At 52.6% G+C, this 18,573-nt stretch overlaps 1 protein-coding gene across 1 annotated transcript in view; it reads right to left on the bottom strand.

The window, feature by feature from the left end:
* The window catches only part of LOC127587584 (RNA binding protein fox-1 homolog 3-like), a 44,382-nt gene extending 26,654 nt beyond the window's left edge, over nucleotides 1-17,728 (bottom strand). Inside the window, exons 1-4 of the mRNA XM_052045994.1 lie at nucleotides 17,648-17,728; nucleotides 11,242-11,496; nucleotides 1,118-1,255; nucleotides 237-290 (exon numbers count right to left, since the gene is read on the bottom strand). Coding sequence (XP_051901954.1) covers nucleotides 237-290; nucleotides 1,118-1,255; nucleotides 11,242-11,496; nucleotides 17,648-17,728 — 528 coding nt within the window. The remainder of the gene's footprint in view (nucleotides 1-236; nucleotides 291-1,117; nucleotides 1,256-11,241; nucleotides 11,497-17,647) is intronic.
* Between the last annotated feature and the right edge of the window lie 845 nt (nucleotides 17,729-18,573).

Here is an 18,573-nt window from a genome sequence, read left to right as displayed (position 1 = left end):
GTACGTGATTGGTGGAACCAGATGGGAAGCGGGTGATGGACAGGTGGGGACCAGGTAGGGGTGTACCAAGGGCTGGTACGTGATTGGTGGAACCAGATGGGAATGGGAGGTGATGGACAGATAACCAAGAGGGCGGGACAGAATTCGGTCGATGGAGCCGGCAAGTGTAAACGTGCTGGCTGTTCGGCACGGATCGATGGGCCGAAGAGTCTGTTTCATTGCTCTGCAATACAAACCTTCGATCCCCGCTCATTGAAGATAATTTCAACGTCCAGGATTTTGCCGAATTGCTGGAAGAGAGAGGGGCAGCGATTAGAGGGGGTGACCGGTGCAGAACCCCAAATCCCAAATCGGGACGTCCGGACCACATGGTGACTGTCGGAAGCCGGCGAACCAGATGGGGTGCGGGTGATGGGCAGCTTCCACACTGGCGGGTCTCACCTCTTGGGCTTTTACCGAGACCGGGAACGGCCCCGAGCTGTTCAACTGGACGTTAGCCAAGTGGTGATCTAATCATTTACAGAATATCGGTCACTGACCTCTGGCGACCTCACTCTGGACAGTCTGTTGGTCACTGAGCCCTGGTGGCCTTACTCCGGACAGTCTGTTGGTCACTGAGCCCTGGTGGCCTTACTCCGGACAGTCTGTTGGTCACTGACCTCTGGTGACCTCATCCTGGACTCTCTTCTGGTCACTGGTGGTCTCACTCCGGACCATCTGCATGTCACTGACCTCTGCTGACCTCCACCCGTGTCCTTGCTCTGATCTATCTCCTGACCATTGTAGAGGTCCGACTGGCCCTCCTACCTGCCAATAAAGCCCTTTCTCTTGTCATCCCCAGCGGAGACAAGCCCAACCTGCCCAAACTCTCCTCAAGAGCCAAAGCGCCCATCCATTGGAATGGTCCAGGTTAAGGGCCCGAAGTCCTTCCTCAAGCTAGAGAGACCGCCGACTCTACGGGACGATCTGTACCCTCCGTGACAACTTCTAGGTTACTCTTCAAGCCCTTCGGTTGTCCCAACTCCGCGGTTGGCTCTGCCCAAGAGTACAACCTCCCTTCCTCGGACGCGTCCCCACCCAACGCCCGTGGACGGACTCACACACAAAACCTCCTCACCCCAAACATCTGCCGCAGGTCGGGATCTCTGAACCGGAACGGGATGTTGGAGACATGGAGACGTTTGGGCTGTGCCTTGGTGTCCTCGGACTCTTGAGACAGCTGCGGTGTGTTCTGCTGACTCGAATCTTCCTGCTGCTAACAGTGATAGAGAGGGGGGAAAAAGGTGGGAATTCTTTCAAATTAAAAATAAGTTTGCATAGAACCATACAGCACATAAAACAGGCCATTCGGCCCTTCCAGTCTGTGCCGAGACTTTATTCCGCTAGTCCCATTGACCTGTACCCAGTCCATGACCCTCCAGACCTCTCCCGTCCATATATCTATCCAATTTATTCTTAAAACCTGAGTCCTCATTTACCACGTCAGATGGCAGCTCGTTCCACGCTCCCACCACTCTCTGAGTGAAGACGTTCCCCCTAAACCTTTCCCCTTTCACCCTAAAGCCATGTCCTCTCGTACTTATCTCTCCTAATCTAGTTGGAAAGAGCCTGCTCGCATTTACTCTGTATAAACCCCCTCATAATTTTGTAAACCTCTATGAAATCTCCCCTCATTCTTCTACGCTCCAAGGAATAAAGTCCGAACCTGTTCAATCTTTCCCTGTAACTCAACCCCTGAAGACCCGGCAACATTCTAGTAACCTCCTAGCTTCACAAAGCTTCTTTCTCCCTGCTGAATTCTTGGCTTCAGAGAGTTTACGGCTCAGCTTTCGGAGTGCTTTCATGCGATGAAAGATCTCTCCTTGAGGAAAAGCGGGTCATTGAGATAGCCCACGCAACACATTTGAATTCGTCATCTAACGGAAAGACCGATCAAGGCTAGTACAGTGACGCAGCAGGTGGAGTCGCTGCCTTGGAACTCGGGGGACCAGGGCTCGATCCCGACCTCCTCTGTGTGTGTGTGTGTGTGTGTGTGTGTGTGTGTGTGTGTGTGTGTGTGTGTGTGTGCGTGTGTGTGTGTGTGTGCGTGTGTGTATGTGTGTGTGTGTGCGTGAGTGTGTGTGCGTGTGTGTGTTCGTGTGAGTGTGTGTGCGTGTGTGTGCGTGTGTGTGTTCGTGTGAGTGTGTGTGTGTGTGTGTGCGTGTGTGTATGTGTGTGTGTGTATGTGTGTGTGTGTGCGCGTGTGTGTGTGTGTGTGCGTGTGTGTATGTGTGTGTGTGTGCGTGAGTGTGTGTGCGTGTGTGTGTGTTCGTGTGTGTGTGCGTGTGTGTGCGTGTCTGTGTTCGTGTGTATGTGTGCGTGTGTGTGCGTGAGTGTGTGTGCGTGTGTGTGTGTTCGTGTGAGTGTGTTCGTGTGAGTGTGTGTGCGTGTGTGTGCGTGCGTGTGTGTGTGTCAGCGTGTGTGTGTGTGCGTGTGTGTGTGTGTTTGTGTGTGTGTTTGCGTGTGTGTGTGTCAGCGTGTGTGTGTGCGTGTGTGTGTGTGTTTGTGTGTGTGTTTGCGTGTGTGTGTGTCAGCGTGTGCGTGTGTGTGTGTGTGTGTGTTTGCGTGTGTGTTTGCGTGTGTGTGAGAGAGAGAAAGAGAGAGAGTTAATTGACCTGCATTAATTCCCCCAGGTCTGTGGGTGCGTGTGTGTGTGAGTGTATGTGAGAGAGAGAGAGAATTAGTTGACCTCCATTAATTACTCCGTGCGTGGGAGCGTGGTCATACAAGACGGAAGTTAAAGTGACTGTACAGAGATTAAAGTGGGTGAGGGGAATGGTAGTGTAATGATGGGCGCTGGTGTAACAATGCAGTGTAACACTGGGTGCTGGTGCAACAATGCAGTGTAACGCTGGGTGCTGGTGTAACAATGCAGTGTAATGATGGGTGCTGGTGTAACAATGCAGTGTAACACTGGGTGCTGGTGTAACAATGCAGTGTAACGCTGGGTGCTGGTGTAACAATGCAGTGTAATGATGGGTGCTGGTGTAACAATGCAGTGTAACACTGGGTGCTGGTTTAACAATGCAGTGTAATGATGGGTGCTGGTGCAACAATGCAGTGTAACACTGGGTGCTGGTGTAACAATACAGTGTAACGATGGGTGCTGGTGTAACAATGCAGTGTAACGATGGGTGCTGGTGTAACAATGCAGTGTAATGATGGTTGCTGGTGTAACAATGCAGTGTAACACTGGGTGCTGGTGTAACAATGCAGTGTAACGATGGGTGCTGGTGTAACAATGCAGTGTAATGATGGTTGCTGGTGTAACAATGCAGTGTAACACTGGGTGCTGGTGTAACAATGCAGTGTAATGATGGGTGCTGGTGTAACAATGCAGTGTAACACTGGGTGCTGGTGTAACAATACAGTGTAACGATGGGTGCTGGTGTAACAATGCAGTGTAATGATGGGTGCTGGTGTAACAATGCAGTGTAACACTGGGTGCTGGTGTAACAATGCAGTGTAACGATGGGTGCTGGTGTAACAATGCAGTGTAACACTGGGTGCTGGTGTAACAATGCAGTGTAACGATGGGTGCTGGTGTAACAATGCAGTGTAACACTGGGTGCTGGTGTAACAATGCAGTGTAATAATGGGTGCTGGTGTAACAATGCAGTGTAACGATGGGTGCTGGTGTAACAATGCAGTGTAACACTGGGTGCTGGTGTAACAATGCAGTGTAACGATGGGTGCTGGTGTAACAATGCAGTGTAACACTGGGTGCTGGTGTAACAATGCAGTGTAACGATGGGTGCTGGTGTAACAATGGGGGCCGAAGGATTTATTCCGTCCTCCATCAATGAATCTATCACCCTGTCTTCAACAGAATGGGCGACGAGTAGGGATTGTTTTACAAAAAAAGTAGGGCTAATCCCACGCCTCGCCCCATTGTTACAACAGGGCCCAATGCAAGTATAGGAACAACGCCTCATCTTCAACTTGGGCACGTTGCAGCCTGCAGGGCTCAATACCAAGTCCCCTGGTAACTCAAAGAAGGTGTTTGCCGAGCTTTCCTTCATCGGCCCTGGCACCAAGTGCAGAGACCAGCACGTCATGTTACAACCGTACAATGCGTTGGTGAGGTAACACTTGGAGCACTGCGTGGGGATCCGGCCGCCCAACTACAGGAAGGATGTTGTCTTGTTGGAGACGGGGCGGAAAAGATTCACCAGGGTGTTACCGGGACTGTAGGGCTTGTTATAAGGGGAGGCTTGGAACTCTTTATCCTGCAGTGAGGGGAGACCATAAAGAGGTTCATAAAGCCATGAGAGGCATAGATAACGCTGACGGTCACTGTCTTTTTCCCCAGGGTAAGGGTGCCCAAAACTACAGGGCATAGGTTTAAGGTAGAGGGGAAAGATTTAACGCTGGAGGGGCTAGTTTCTCACAGAGAGGGTGGTGGGCTTTTGGAAGGAACTGCCAGGCGAAGTGAGAGAGGCGGATACAATCGGAACGTTTAAAGAACATGTTGGTACATGGACAGGAAAAGTTCAAAAGGATACGGGCCAAACGCAGGCATAGACGAGCTGGGCCGAAGGGCCTGTTTCTGTGCTGTACCACTGACTCCGTGACTCCATTTCCCTTCCTGTGTTAGAACTGGCCTGTTCTCCTCTAGGTCATACACGAGTGTGATTCGCTGGATTTTTCCCCTGTCCCTGAGCACATCCTCCCCTGCGGGGCGAGACACGCAGCCCTGATATTATCAACACCCAATCCAGACCAAAGCTCATAACCACTGCCCCGCTGCACAAATTAAACCATTTGACCGGCTCTCCACGGATCCAGCATTCTCGGTTTACATTTTACACTCCTGTGTAGATCCTAACAGACGCTGCCGGACCACCCCGGTGTTTCAAACATTTTAAAATCTTATTTTATATCACAAATTCCTCAATTGTGATTGTAGGAATGCACAATAGTACAGCACAGACACTCACGTTAGTGAGGAGGATTGATAATACGACATGAAACACAGCAAATAGTGAGGGGTTCTACTATATGTTCCCCCGTGATGGGTTTTTATATAATATCACATACAGTGACCAGTAAAAAGGATCTAACATGATATATCACCCAAAATGACCAGTGACAGGATCAATAATATTACATCACATAAGGTGACCAGCCACAGAGATCTACAACAGTATATGACAGAGAGTGACCAATAAGGGGGGTCTACCACATAAGATCACACGAGGTGACCAATGAGGGGGCGGACAACATTATCGCGCACATAGTAACCAATGAGGGCGGGGGTCTACAACATTATCTCACTCAGAGAAAGCTCTGGGGGTCCACAAGAGTATATCACACACAGTGACAAATGAGGGGGATCTACAAAATTATATCACACACAGTGACCAGTGAGGGAGATATACAACATTATATCCCACACAGTGACCAGTGAGGGGGGTCTACAACATTATATCACACACAGTGACCAGTGAGGGGGGTCTACAACATTATATCCCACACAGTGACCAGTGAGGGGGGTCTACAACATTATATCACACACAGTGACCAGTGAGGGGGTCTACAACATTATATCCCACACAGTGACCAGTGAGGGGGTCTACAACATTATATCACACACAGTGACCAATTAGGGGGGTCTACAACATTATATCACACACAGGGACCAGTGAGGGGGGGTCTACAACATTATATCACACACAGTGACCAGTGAGGGGGGTCTACAACATTATATCACACACAGTGACCAGTGAGGGGGGTCTACAACATTATATCACACACAGTGACCAGTGAGGGGGTCTACAACATTATATCACACACAGTGACCAATTAGGGGGGTCTACAACATTATATCACACACAGGGACCAGTGAGGGGGGTCTACAACATTATATCACACACAGTGACCAGTGAGGGGGGTCTACAACATTATATCACACACAGTGACCAGTGAGGGGGGTGTACATCATTATATCACACACAGTGACCAGTGAGGGGGGACTACAACATTATATCATACATAGTTCCAGAAGAGGGGGATCTGCAACATTATATCCCATACAGTTACCAGTGAGGGGGTCTCCATCATTATATCACACACAGTGACCAGTGAGGGGGGTCTACAACATTATATCACACACAGGGACCAGTGAGGGGGTCTACAACATTATGTCACACACAGTGACCAATTAGGGGGGTCTACAACATTATATCACACACAGGGACCAATGAGGGGGGTGTACATCATTATATCACACACAGTGACCAGTGAGGGGGTCTACAACATTATATCACACACAGTGAACAGTGAGGGGGTCTACAACATTATATCACACACAGTGACCAGTGAGGGGGGACTACAACATTATATCACACACAGTGACCAGTGAGGGGGTCTACAACATTATATCACACACAGTGACCAGTGAGGGGAGACTACAACATTATATCACACACAGTGACCAGTGAGGGGGGACTACAACATTATATCACACACAGTGACCAGTGAGGGGGTCTACAACATTATATCACACACAGTGACCAGTGAGGGGGGACTACAACATTATATCACACACAGTGACCAGTGAGGGGGGACTACAACATTATATCACACACAGTGACCAGTGAGGGGGTCTACAACATTATATCACACACAGTGACCAGTGAGGGGGGACTACAACATTATATCACACGAAGTTCCAAAAGAGGGGAGATCTGCAACATTATATCACATACAGTGACCAGTAAGGGGGTCTACAACATTATATCATACACCGTGACCAATGAGGGGGTCTACAACATTATATCACACACAGTGACCAGTGAGGGGGGAGCTACAACAATATATCACACGAAGTTCCAAAAGAGGGGGATCTGCAAAATTATATCACATACAGTGACCAGTGAGGGGGTCTGCAACATTATATCACACACAGTGACCAGTGAGGGGGGAGCTACAACATTATATCACACACAGTGACCTATCAGGGGGTTCTACAACATTATATCACACACAGTGACCAGTGAGGGAGGTCTACAACATTATATCACACACGGTGACCAACGAGGGAGTTCTACAACATTATATGACCCACTGACCAATGGGGCTCTACAACATTACGTTATATACGATGACCGGTGACGGGGATCTACAATATTATATCACACACGGTGACCAGTGACGGGGATCTATAATATTATATCACACTCGGTGACCAGTGACGGGGATCTACAATATCATATCACACTCAGTGACCAGTGACGGTGATCTATAGTTTTATATCCCACACGGTGACCAGTGACGGGGGATCTATAATATTCCATCACACACGGTGACCAGTGACGGGGTTCTACAATATTATATCACACACGGTAACCAGTGACGGGGATCTACAATCTTATATCACACACGGTGACCAGTGACGAGGATCTACAATATTATATCACACACGGTAACCAGTGACGGGGATCTACAATATTATATCACACACGGTAACCAGTGACGAGGATCTACAATATTATATCACACACGGTGACGAAGGACGGGGGATCTATGATATTATATCCCACACGGTGACAGGGACGGGGATATATAATACTATATCACACTCGGTGACCAGTGACGGGGTTCTACAATATTATATCACACACGGTGACCAGTGACAGTTATCTACAATATTATATCACACACGGTGACCAGCGACGGGGATCTGCAATATTATATCACCCACGGTGACCAGTGACGGGGATCTATAGTATTATATCACACACGGTGACCAGTGACGGGGATCTATAATATTCCACCACACGCGGTGACCAGTGACGGGGATCTACAATATATCACACACGGTAACCAGTGACGGCGTTCTACAATATTATATCACACACGGTGACCAGTGACGGGGATCTACAATCCTATATCACACGCGGTGACCAGTGACGAGGATCTACAATATATCACACACGGTGACCAGTGGCAGTTATCTACAATATTATATCACACTCGGTGACCAGCGACGGGGATCTGCAATATTATATCACCCACGGTGACCAGTGACGGGGATCTATATTATTATATCTCACACGGCGACCAGTGACGGGGATCTGCAATATTATATCACACACGGTCACCAGTGACAGGGATCTACAATATTATATCACGCACGGTGAACAGTGACGGGGAACTATAATATTACATCGCGCACGGTGACCAGTGCCGGGGATCTACAACATTATACCACACACGGGGACCAGTGACGGGTATCCATAATAATATATCACACACGGTGACCAGCAACGCGGATCCACAATATTATATCACACACGGTGACCAGTGACGGGGATCTACAGTATTTTCTCTCATACGGTGACCAGTGGCGGGGATCCATAATATTCCATCACACACGGTGACCAGTGACGGTGATCTACAATATTATATCACACACGGTGTCCAGTGACGAGGATCTACTATATTATATTACACTCAGTGACCAGCGACGGGGATCTGCAATATTATATCACACAAGGTGACCAGTGAGGGGGATCTTTCATATTATACCACGCACGGTGACCAGCAACGGGGATATGCAATATTATATCACACACGGTGACTAGTGAGTGGATCTATAATATTATATCACACACGGTGACCAGTGACGGGGATCTATAATATTATATCATGCACCGTGATCACTGATGGTGATCTGCCATATTATATCGCACTCGGTGACCAGTGATGGTGATCTATAATTTTATGTCGCACACGGTGACCAGTGACGGGGATCTATAATATTATATCAGACACGGTGACCAGTGACGGGGATCGACAATGTTATATCACACACGGTGACCACTGACAGGGATCTACAATATTATATCACACACGGTGACCAGTGACGGGGGATCTATAATATTATTCACACGCGGTGACCGATGACGGTGATCTACAATATTATATGACACTCGGTGACCAGTGACGGTGCTCTATAATTTAGTATCGCACATGTGACCAGTGACGGGGTCTATAATATTATATCACACACGGTGACCAGTGACAGGGTTCTACAATATTATATCACACACGGTGACCAGAGACTGGGATCTGCAATATTATATCACACACGGTGACCTGTAACGGGTATCTATAGTATTATATCACAAACGGTGACCAGTGACGGTGAACTAAAATATTATATCACACAGTGACCAGTGACGAGGATCTGCAATATTATTTCACACACGGTGACCAGTGACAGTGACCTATAATATTATATCACACACGGTGACCAGCGACTGGGATCTGCAATATTATATCACACACGGAGACCAGTGACGGGTGATCTACAATGTTATATCACACACGGTGACCAGTGACGGGGATCTATAATATTATTCACACTCGGTGACCAGTGACGGTGATCTATAATATTATATCACACACGGTGACCAGCGACTGGGATCTGCAATATTATATCACACACGGTAACCAGTGACGGGGTTCTACAATATTATATCACACACGGTGACGAGGGACGGGGGATCTATGATATTATATCCCACACGGTGACCAGTGACGGGGGACCTATAATATTTCATCACACTCGGTGACCAGTGACGGGGATCTACAATATATCACACATGGTGACCAGTGACGGGGTCTATAATATTATATCACACTCGGTGACCAGTGACGGGGATCTACAATATATCACACACGGTGACCAGTGACGGGGATCTATAATATTATATCACACACGGTGACCAGTGACGGGGATCTGCAATATTATATCACACACGGAGACCAGTGACGGGGATCTATAATATTATATCACCCACGGTTACCAGTGACGTTGCCTGGAATATTTTATCACACTGTGGCTCTTTAATGTCATACACCTGCACACACTCACCCATACAGACACAGACTCACACACACACACCATTACACATAAACTGACACACAATCCTACACACGTACACTCTCGCACAGAGACCCACTCACACTCATTCACAGACACGCACACAGTCACACACACACCAAAGGACATACAGACACATACCCACTTATGAACACACACAAACACACACACACCGGCAGCGGACACCCACGCACACCGAAGCACAAACACTCACACTCATAAACACGGAAACACTCACACAGAAACACATATAGACGGACACGCACACACACAGAAACACAGACAGACACACACAACAGACAGACACACGCACCCACACAGAGGCACACGCACACACACACCGGTGCACACGCACACACACACACACACACACACACACACACACACATTCATGCACGCTGCTGCATACTTCCATACCTATTAATGAAGTTGTGTGTGTGTGTGTGTGTGTGTGTGTGTGTGTGTGTGTGTGTGTGTGTGTGTCTGCATGTGTGCGTGTACATGCGTGGGTGTGCGTGTACATGGGTGGGTGTGCACGCGTGTGGCGTTGGCACACTCGCCCTGTCTCCCTGCCAGTGTTCCCGTTACGCAGGGTGGTCGGGGATCTGGGCAGGACAGGCTCCCGGGAGCACTAACGGGGTCAACGGGATCGTCCCACTCTGATTGGCTGGTCTGTACTCACACTGTCATCGGGCAGGCCGTACTCTCACCGTGATTGGCTGGTCTGCACTCACGCTGTAATTGGCCAGACTCCACTCTCTCTGTCATTGGTCGGACTGTACTCTCACAGTGATTGGCCGGATTGAATAGGCCAGATCCTACTCTCATTGTCATTGGCTCAGTGTGATTGGCCCCGGATGGTAGCCTCGCTGGGATTGGCCGGACGATAAGGTCACTTATCGGAATGTATTCTCCACGTGATTGGCCGGAAAGTTCTTGAAATGCTATCGGCCGGACTATGCTCTTACTGAGATTGGCCGGACGACACACACAATGTGATTGGCCGGATTATGTTCTCACTGTGATTGGCCGGACTGTCCTCTCACTGTGATTGGCCGGCCGGACTGTCCGCTCCCTATGATTGGCCGGCCGGACTGTCCTTTCCTTATGATTGGCTGGATCAACCTCTCACTGTGATTGGCCGGACTACACTCCCAATGTGATTGGCCGGACTATGCTCTCACTGTGATTGGCCAGACTGTCCTTTCACTGTGATTGGCTGGCCGGACTGTCCGCTCCCTATGATTGGCCGGACTATCCTCTCACTGTGATCGCCCCGCAGTTGCGGCTCGGAGTCGCTCACCACTTACCGTGGGCGGAGGCGCGATTCCCGCTATGGGCCCGTCCACCGCCGTCGCCGTGTCGATCAGAGCCTGGGGCTGGGGGTAGAGTCGAAGTCCGGCCTCGGTGATGGACTGTCCAGCGTACTCCTGGCCGGGATGGGGCAGAGCTGCCGGGTACTCCGGCGGCAGGCGGGTCTGGGGAGGAGGAGGCGGCGGCGGCGGGTACTGGGCGGGATACCCCTGTGACAGGGGCTCCCCGGAGCTGGGCGCATCCTGCGTCCCCTGCGGGTGGACAGAAAGGGGTCCGCAATTAGACAGCGAGAGGCGGGGGTGAACGACAACAGACTAGAAGCATGCCCTCTCCCTTGCCCGGTTCCGAGCGAGGGGTTTCGACCGTGTGTCTTCCCCCACCCCCCAACGCCCATCCCCAGGGACGAGATCCGTCCTCCTGAGTGTTCCCTGCTTGTCCACTGCTGATGGAGAAACAGACTAACTGACAGACACACGGAAACCGAGGGAGGGTATGGCCAATAGCAAGTTCAGGCAGCTGCCGGGGTCACGTAAGGCTTCTGTTCCCCAGACCTCTCCATCAGCCGTTGTCTGTTAAATCAGGAATATACAGCTACCCACACCGCCAGGCTGAAGAAGGCTTCTCTCCCGGTGCTATCAGTTCCCTAGTACAATAAGGATGACTCTCAGCAGTGTGGAGGAACAGAGGGATCTTGTGGTCCACGTCCATCGATCCCTCAAGGTCGCCGCGCAGGTCGATAGGGTTGTTAAGGAGGCGTATGGAGTGTTGGCCTTCATTAGTCGGGGGATTGAGTTCAAGAGCTGCGAGGTGATGTTGCAGCTCTATAGAGCTCTGGTCAGACCACACTTGGAGTATTGTGTCCAGTTCTGGTCGCCTCATTATAGGAAGGATGTGGGAGCTTTAGAGAGGGTGCAGAGGAGATTTTCCAGGATGCTGCCTGGATTGGAGAGCACGTCTTATGAGGAGAGGTTGAGCGAGCTGGGGCTTTCCTCATTGGAGAGGAGGAGGATGAGAGGTGACTTGATAGAGGTGCACAAGAGGCACAGATCGAGTGGACAGTCAGAGACTTTTTCCCAGGGCGACAACGGCTAACACGAGGGGACATAATTTTGAGGTGATTGGAGGAAGGTATAAGGGGGATGTCGGGGGTAAGTTTTTTTACACAGAGAGTGGTGGGTGTGTGGAACGCACTGCCGGCAGAGGTGGTGGGGGCAGGTACATCAGGGACATTTAAGAGACTCTTAGACACATGAATGATAGAGAAATGGGGGGCGATGTGGGAGGGAAGGGTTAGATAGATCTTAGAGCAGGGTAAAATGTCAGCACCACATCGTGGGCCGAAGGGCCTGCACTGTGCTGGAATGTTCTATGTTCTCTGTTCTATGTTCTCGCTGCCTCGGTGAAGCAGCCAACATAATCAAAGATGCCACCCACCCCGGCTCATTGCCTCTTCTCCCCTCTCCCATCGGGCAGAAGATACAGGAGCCTGAGGGCACCGACCACCAGGCTCAAGGACGGCTTCTACCCCACTGTGATAAGACTATTGAAAGGTCCCCTAGTGCAATGAGATGGACTTTTGACCTCACAATCTACCTCGTCGTGGCCCTTGCACCTTATTGTCTGCCTGCCTTGCACTTCCTCTGTGACAGTGACATGTTGCTGTGCATCTACCTCGATGCACCGTTGCAATGTATGGATGGCAGGCAAAACAAAGTTTCTGTTAATTCACCGCTATAAGTTACGCCCAGTGTGGACACGAGGGGTGAACTCTGGTGGGTGTGGGGACTTGATGTGACGGTGCAGGGAATGTAAGGGAGTACGGTGGGCAAGAATTCCGTGGGTCTGGTTCCATGGGGGATGACACAACTACTTCAGGGCGTTCCCCTCGGAGACACACTGCTGAGAAAGAGCCTGGAAGAGAGGAAGATGCCACAAGGGCTGAGGTAACTGTGGGCCGACCAAGCGACTGAAAGAACGAATGTACGACTGAATATCCCCATCCAATAAAACAAGGACACACAAGGACCCCACACACACATGGACGCCCCATACACGGACCCGCAGGCACATGGATTCCCCCACACACACAAACACCGCCCCCCCACACACACACACACACACACACACACACAGACCCATCAGCCATCCACAGATCCCCAAACACAGACCCGCAGACACTGGCCCCCATATATTGATCACCACACACACAGACTAACCCCCTCCCCACAGACACATGGGCTCCACACACATGAACCCCCCCCCCCCCACACACACACACACACACACACAGACTCCCCCATGCACATACCGTCCACACACATGGAACCCACACACACACACAGATCCCCCCCCCACGCAGACAGACCCCTCCGACAAATGGACCCCCCACACACACACACACATACACGCACACACACACAGACCAACACACACGGAACCCCCATACACGGACCCCCAGGCACACGGAACCCCCCCCAATGCACACAAAACCCCCCACACACACAGACCCACCACCCATCCACAGATCCCCAAACACAGACCCGCAGACACTGACCCCCATATATTGATCACCACACACACAGACTCACCCCCTCCCCACAGACACAGGCTCCACACACACGAACCCCCCCCCCCCACACACACACACACAGACTCCCCCACACACACAGACCCCTCCGACACACTGACCCCACACACACGGACCCCCCCATACACGAATCACACACACACACACACACACACACGAACCCCCCCCACACACACACACAAACCCCCCCACACACACAGACCCCCACACACACAGACCCCCCCACACACACACACACGAACCCACACACACACACACACACACACACACGAACCCCCCCACACACACACACACGAACCCCCACACACACAGACCCACCACCCATCGACAGATCCCCAAGCACAGACCAGCAGACACTGACCCCCATATATTGATCACCACACACACAAACCCCTCTCCCACACACGGACTCCCAGACACACGGATACCCCACACACACACAAACCCCCTCACACACACACACGTGCGGACCCTCTACACAAAAACAGATTTCCCCCCACACACGGACCCCCCCCACAGACAGACCCCACACACACACACAGACCGCCCACACACACAAATCCCCACACACACACAGAGCCCCCACACACAGACCCCACAACACACACAGACCTTTGCACACACAGACCACCCCACACACACACAGAGCCCACCACACACAAACCCCCCACACACACAAATCCCCCCACACACACAGAGCCCCCACACACAGACCCCCCAACACACAGACCTCTCCACACACAGACCCCCCCGCACACACACAGCCACCACACACAGACCCCCCTCACACACACACAGACCCCACACACACACACACAGACCCCACACACACACACACAGACCCCCACACACAGACACCCGCACACACAGACCCCGCCGCACACAGACCCCCCACACACACAGAGCCCTCACACAGACCCCACACACACACACAGACCCCCTCACACACACACAGACCCCCCACACACGGACCCCCGCACACACAGAGCCCTCACACAGACCCCACACACACACACAGACCCCCTCACACACACACAGACCCCCCACACACGGACCCCCGCACACACAGACCCCGCCGCACACAGACCCCCCACACACACAGCCCTCACACAGACCCCACACACACACACACACAGACCCCCCACACACAGACCCCTGCACACACAGACCCCACCACAAACAGACCCCACCACACACACACAGACCACCCCATACACACACACAGACCCCCCTCACACACACAAACCCCCCACACACAGACCCCCCACACACAGACCCTCACACAAACCTTCAAACACACAGACCCTCACACACAGACACACACACACACACACACACAGACCCCCCTCACACACACAAACCCCCCACATACACAGAACCCCACACACACACACAGACCCCACCACACACTGACCCCCCCACACACAGACCCCCCCACACACACAGCCCCCTCAACACACACGGACCCCCCACACACCCAGATTCCCCCCCACACAAACATGGACCCCCCACACACACACACAGATACCCCCACACACACACAGCCCCCTCAACACACACACGGACCCCCCCCACACACAAACATGGACCCCCCCCACACACACAGATCCCCCCACACACACACAGCCCCCTCAACACACACACGGACCCCCCACACACACAGATCCCCCCCACACAAACATGGACCCCCCCACACTCACAGATCCCCCCACACACACAGCCCCCTCAACACACACACGGACCCCCCCACACACACAGATCCACCACACACAAACATGGACCCCCCCCCACACATACACACACAGATCCCCCCCACACACAGATCCCCCACACACACACACGGACCCCCCACACACACACAGATCCCCCACACACACAACATGGACCCCCCCCACACATACACACACAGATCCCCCACACACACACACGGACCCCCCACACACACACAGATCCCCCCACACACACAGCCCCCTCAACACACACACGGACCCCCCCACACACACACAGATCCACCACACACAAACATGGACCCCCCCACACATACACACACAGATCCCCCACACACACACACGGACCCCCCACACACACACAGATCCCCCACACACAAACATGGACCCCCCCCCACACATACACACACAAGATCCCCCCACAGCACACACTGACCCCCCACACACACACCGATCCACCACACACAAACATGGACCCCCCCCACACATACACACACAGATCCCCCCCACACACACACGGACCCCCCACACACACACAGATCACCCCACACAAACATGGACACCCCACACACACACACACACACACACACACACACACACACACACATCCCCCACACACACACACACGGACCCCCCAACACACATGCACAGACCCCTCCACACACACACGGACCCCCACACACACACGGACCCCCCCACACACACACGCAAACCCCTCCACACACATACAGACCCCCCCCCCCCACACACACACACACAGACCCACACACACACAGACCCACACACACAGACTCCCATACATATAGACCCCCCCGACACACATACACACATATCCCCCCACACATGGACCCACACACCGAGACCCCCACACAGACCCCCACACTGAGATCCCCACACTGAGACCCCACACACAGACCCACACACACACAGACCCACACACACAGACCCCCACACATATAGATCCCCCTGACACACAGACCGACATACACACAGACCCACACACACACACACACACACACACACACACACACACACACTGACCCCCACATCTAGACCACCTCACTGACCCCCCCACACACAGACCTACACACACAGACCCTCACACATATAGACCCCCCAACACACAGACCAACATACACACAGACCCACACACACACACACAGACACACTGAGACCCCCACATCTAGACCACCTCACTGACCCCCCACACACAGACCTATACACACAGACTCTCACACATATAGATACCCCCGACACACAGACCCACAGATCCCCTCCACACACGGACCCACACACCGACCCCCACACAGACCCCCACACATATAGACCCCTTGACACACAGACCCACATACACACAGACCCACACACACACACACACACACACACACACACACCGAGACCCCCACACACAGACCTACACACACAGACCCACACACACATACCTCCACACATACAGACCCACACACACAGACCCGCACAGGCGGACCCTCACACTGAGACCCCCCTGCACAGACTCCCACACTGAGACCCCACACACACAGACCCCCCGACACACAGACCCACACACACAGACCCACACGCACGGACACTCACATAGAGATCCCTCACACAGATCCGACACATACAGACCCACACACACACAGACCCTCACGCTGCCACCCCCACACACAGACCTCCACACACACGGACCCTCACACTGAGACCCCAAACACACACACAGACCCTGGCACACATAAATCTCCGCACACAGACCCTCACACACTGAGATACACGGACAGACCCCTCACACAGACACTCGCACACACAGACCCTCACACCCCAATTCCCACACGCATACCCCCACACACAGACCCTCACACACTGAGATACACAAACAGGCCCCTCACACAGACCCTCCCACACACAGACCCTCACACCCCCACCCCCACACGCATACCCCCACACACAGCCACCCCCACACACTGATCCCCACACACACACACACACACACACACACAGACCCCCCCACACACACACACTCACCGAGACCCCCACAGATCCCAGACCCCACCCACGCACCCCACCCCCCTCGCCTTTAACGCCACTCACACTGATCACTCCACACAGGATCTTGGTGGTCCCGAATGCCCCCAGACCCCAGGGAGGCAGCCCTCGTCCCTCCAGAAACATTCGGACCCGCTCTCTCCCTCAGCCCTCATCTGTCCCTCCGGCATCGAGCCCCCGTCCTCTACGCATGCTGCTCTGACCTCTGCAGCCTCGGGGACCTCTCCTCTCCTCCTCCCCCTCCCCCTGAGCCCTCCATTCCAGCCCCTGCCCCTCTCAGCCAATGGCGAGCCGGTGGGAGTCCCAAGGAGGCAGCGGAGCCCCACACTTGGGACCCGTCCCACCCCTGCCAGCCTGCTCTTTTTCCATTTAAGTACAAGTTTGCCCCGTCTGCACCTGCTCGGGTCTCTCCGGCAGCTGCCCGAGTTATTTATACATCTGTCAGCCGTCATAAATAGCTCGCAGAGGTCCCGGGACACTTGCTTCAGGAATTTCCGCCCCCCCCACAACCCCCCCCTCCCCGAGCCAGCCGTTTTTTCCTGGTGTTGCCGTAGTCCCCGGCACTGCAACCACCCCTCTCCAGGCACCGGGGAAATGCCCACAAGTTGGGGCGGCCCTGGTGTGGTGGTGTCTCCCCAGGGCCGGGTTCCATCCCGGTCTGCCGTGTGTGTGTGTGTGTGTGTCTGTCTGTCTGTCTCTCTCTCTCACTCTCTCTGTGAAACTGTGTGTGTGGCTCAGTGTGTGTGCATGTGTGTTTGACTGTTTCTGTGACCCTGTGTGTGACCCTGTGTTTGTCTGCAAAATAGTGTGTGCATGTGTGACTGTGTGTGTGTACGGCTGCGCATGTGTGTGTGTTTCTATGTGTGTGTGTGACCCATGTCTGTGTGTCTGTCAGTATGTGTCTGTGTGTGTTTGCGTGTATGTAACTGTGTGTGTGTGTGTGTGAGACTGTGTGTGTGTGAGAGTGTGTG

This window comes from Pristis pectinata, chromosome 41 (assembly GCF_009764475.1).
Source record: "Pristis pectinata isolate sPriPec2 chromosome 41, sPriPec2.1.pri, whole genome shotgun sequence".
Classification (NCBI taxonomy): domain Eukaryota; kingdom Metazoa; phylum Chordata; class Chondrichthyes; order Rhinopristiformes; family Pristidae; genus Pristis; species Pristis pectinata.
The sequence above is the reverse complement of the archived record's forward strand: the minus strand, read 5'-3'. Positions and strand labels throughout refer to the sequence as shown.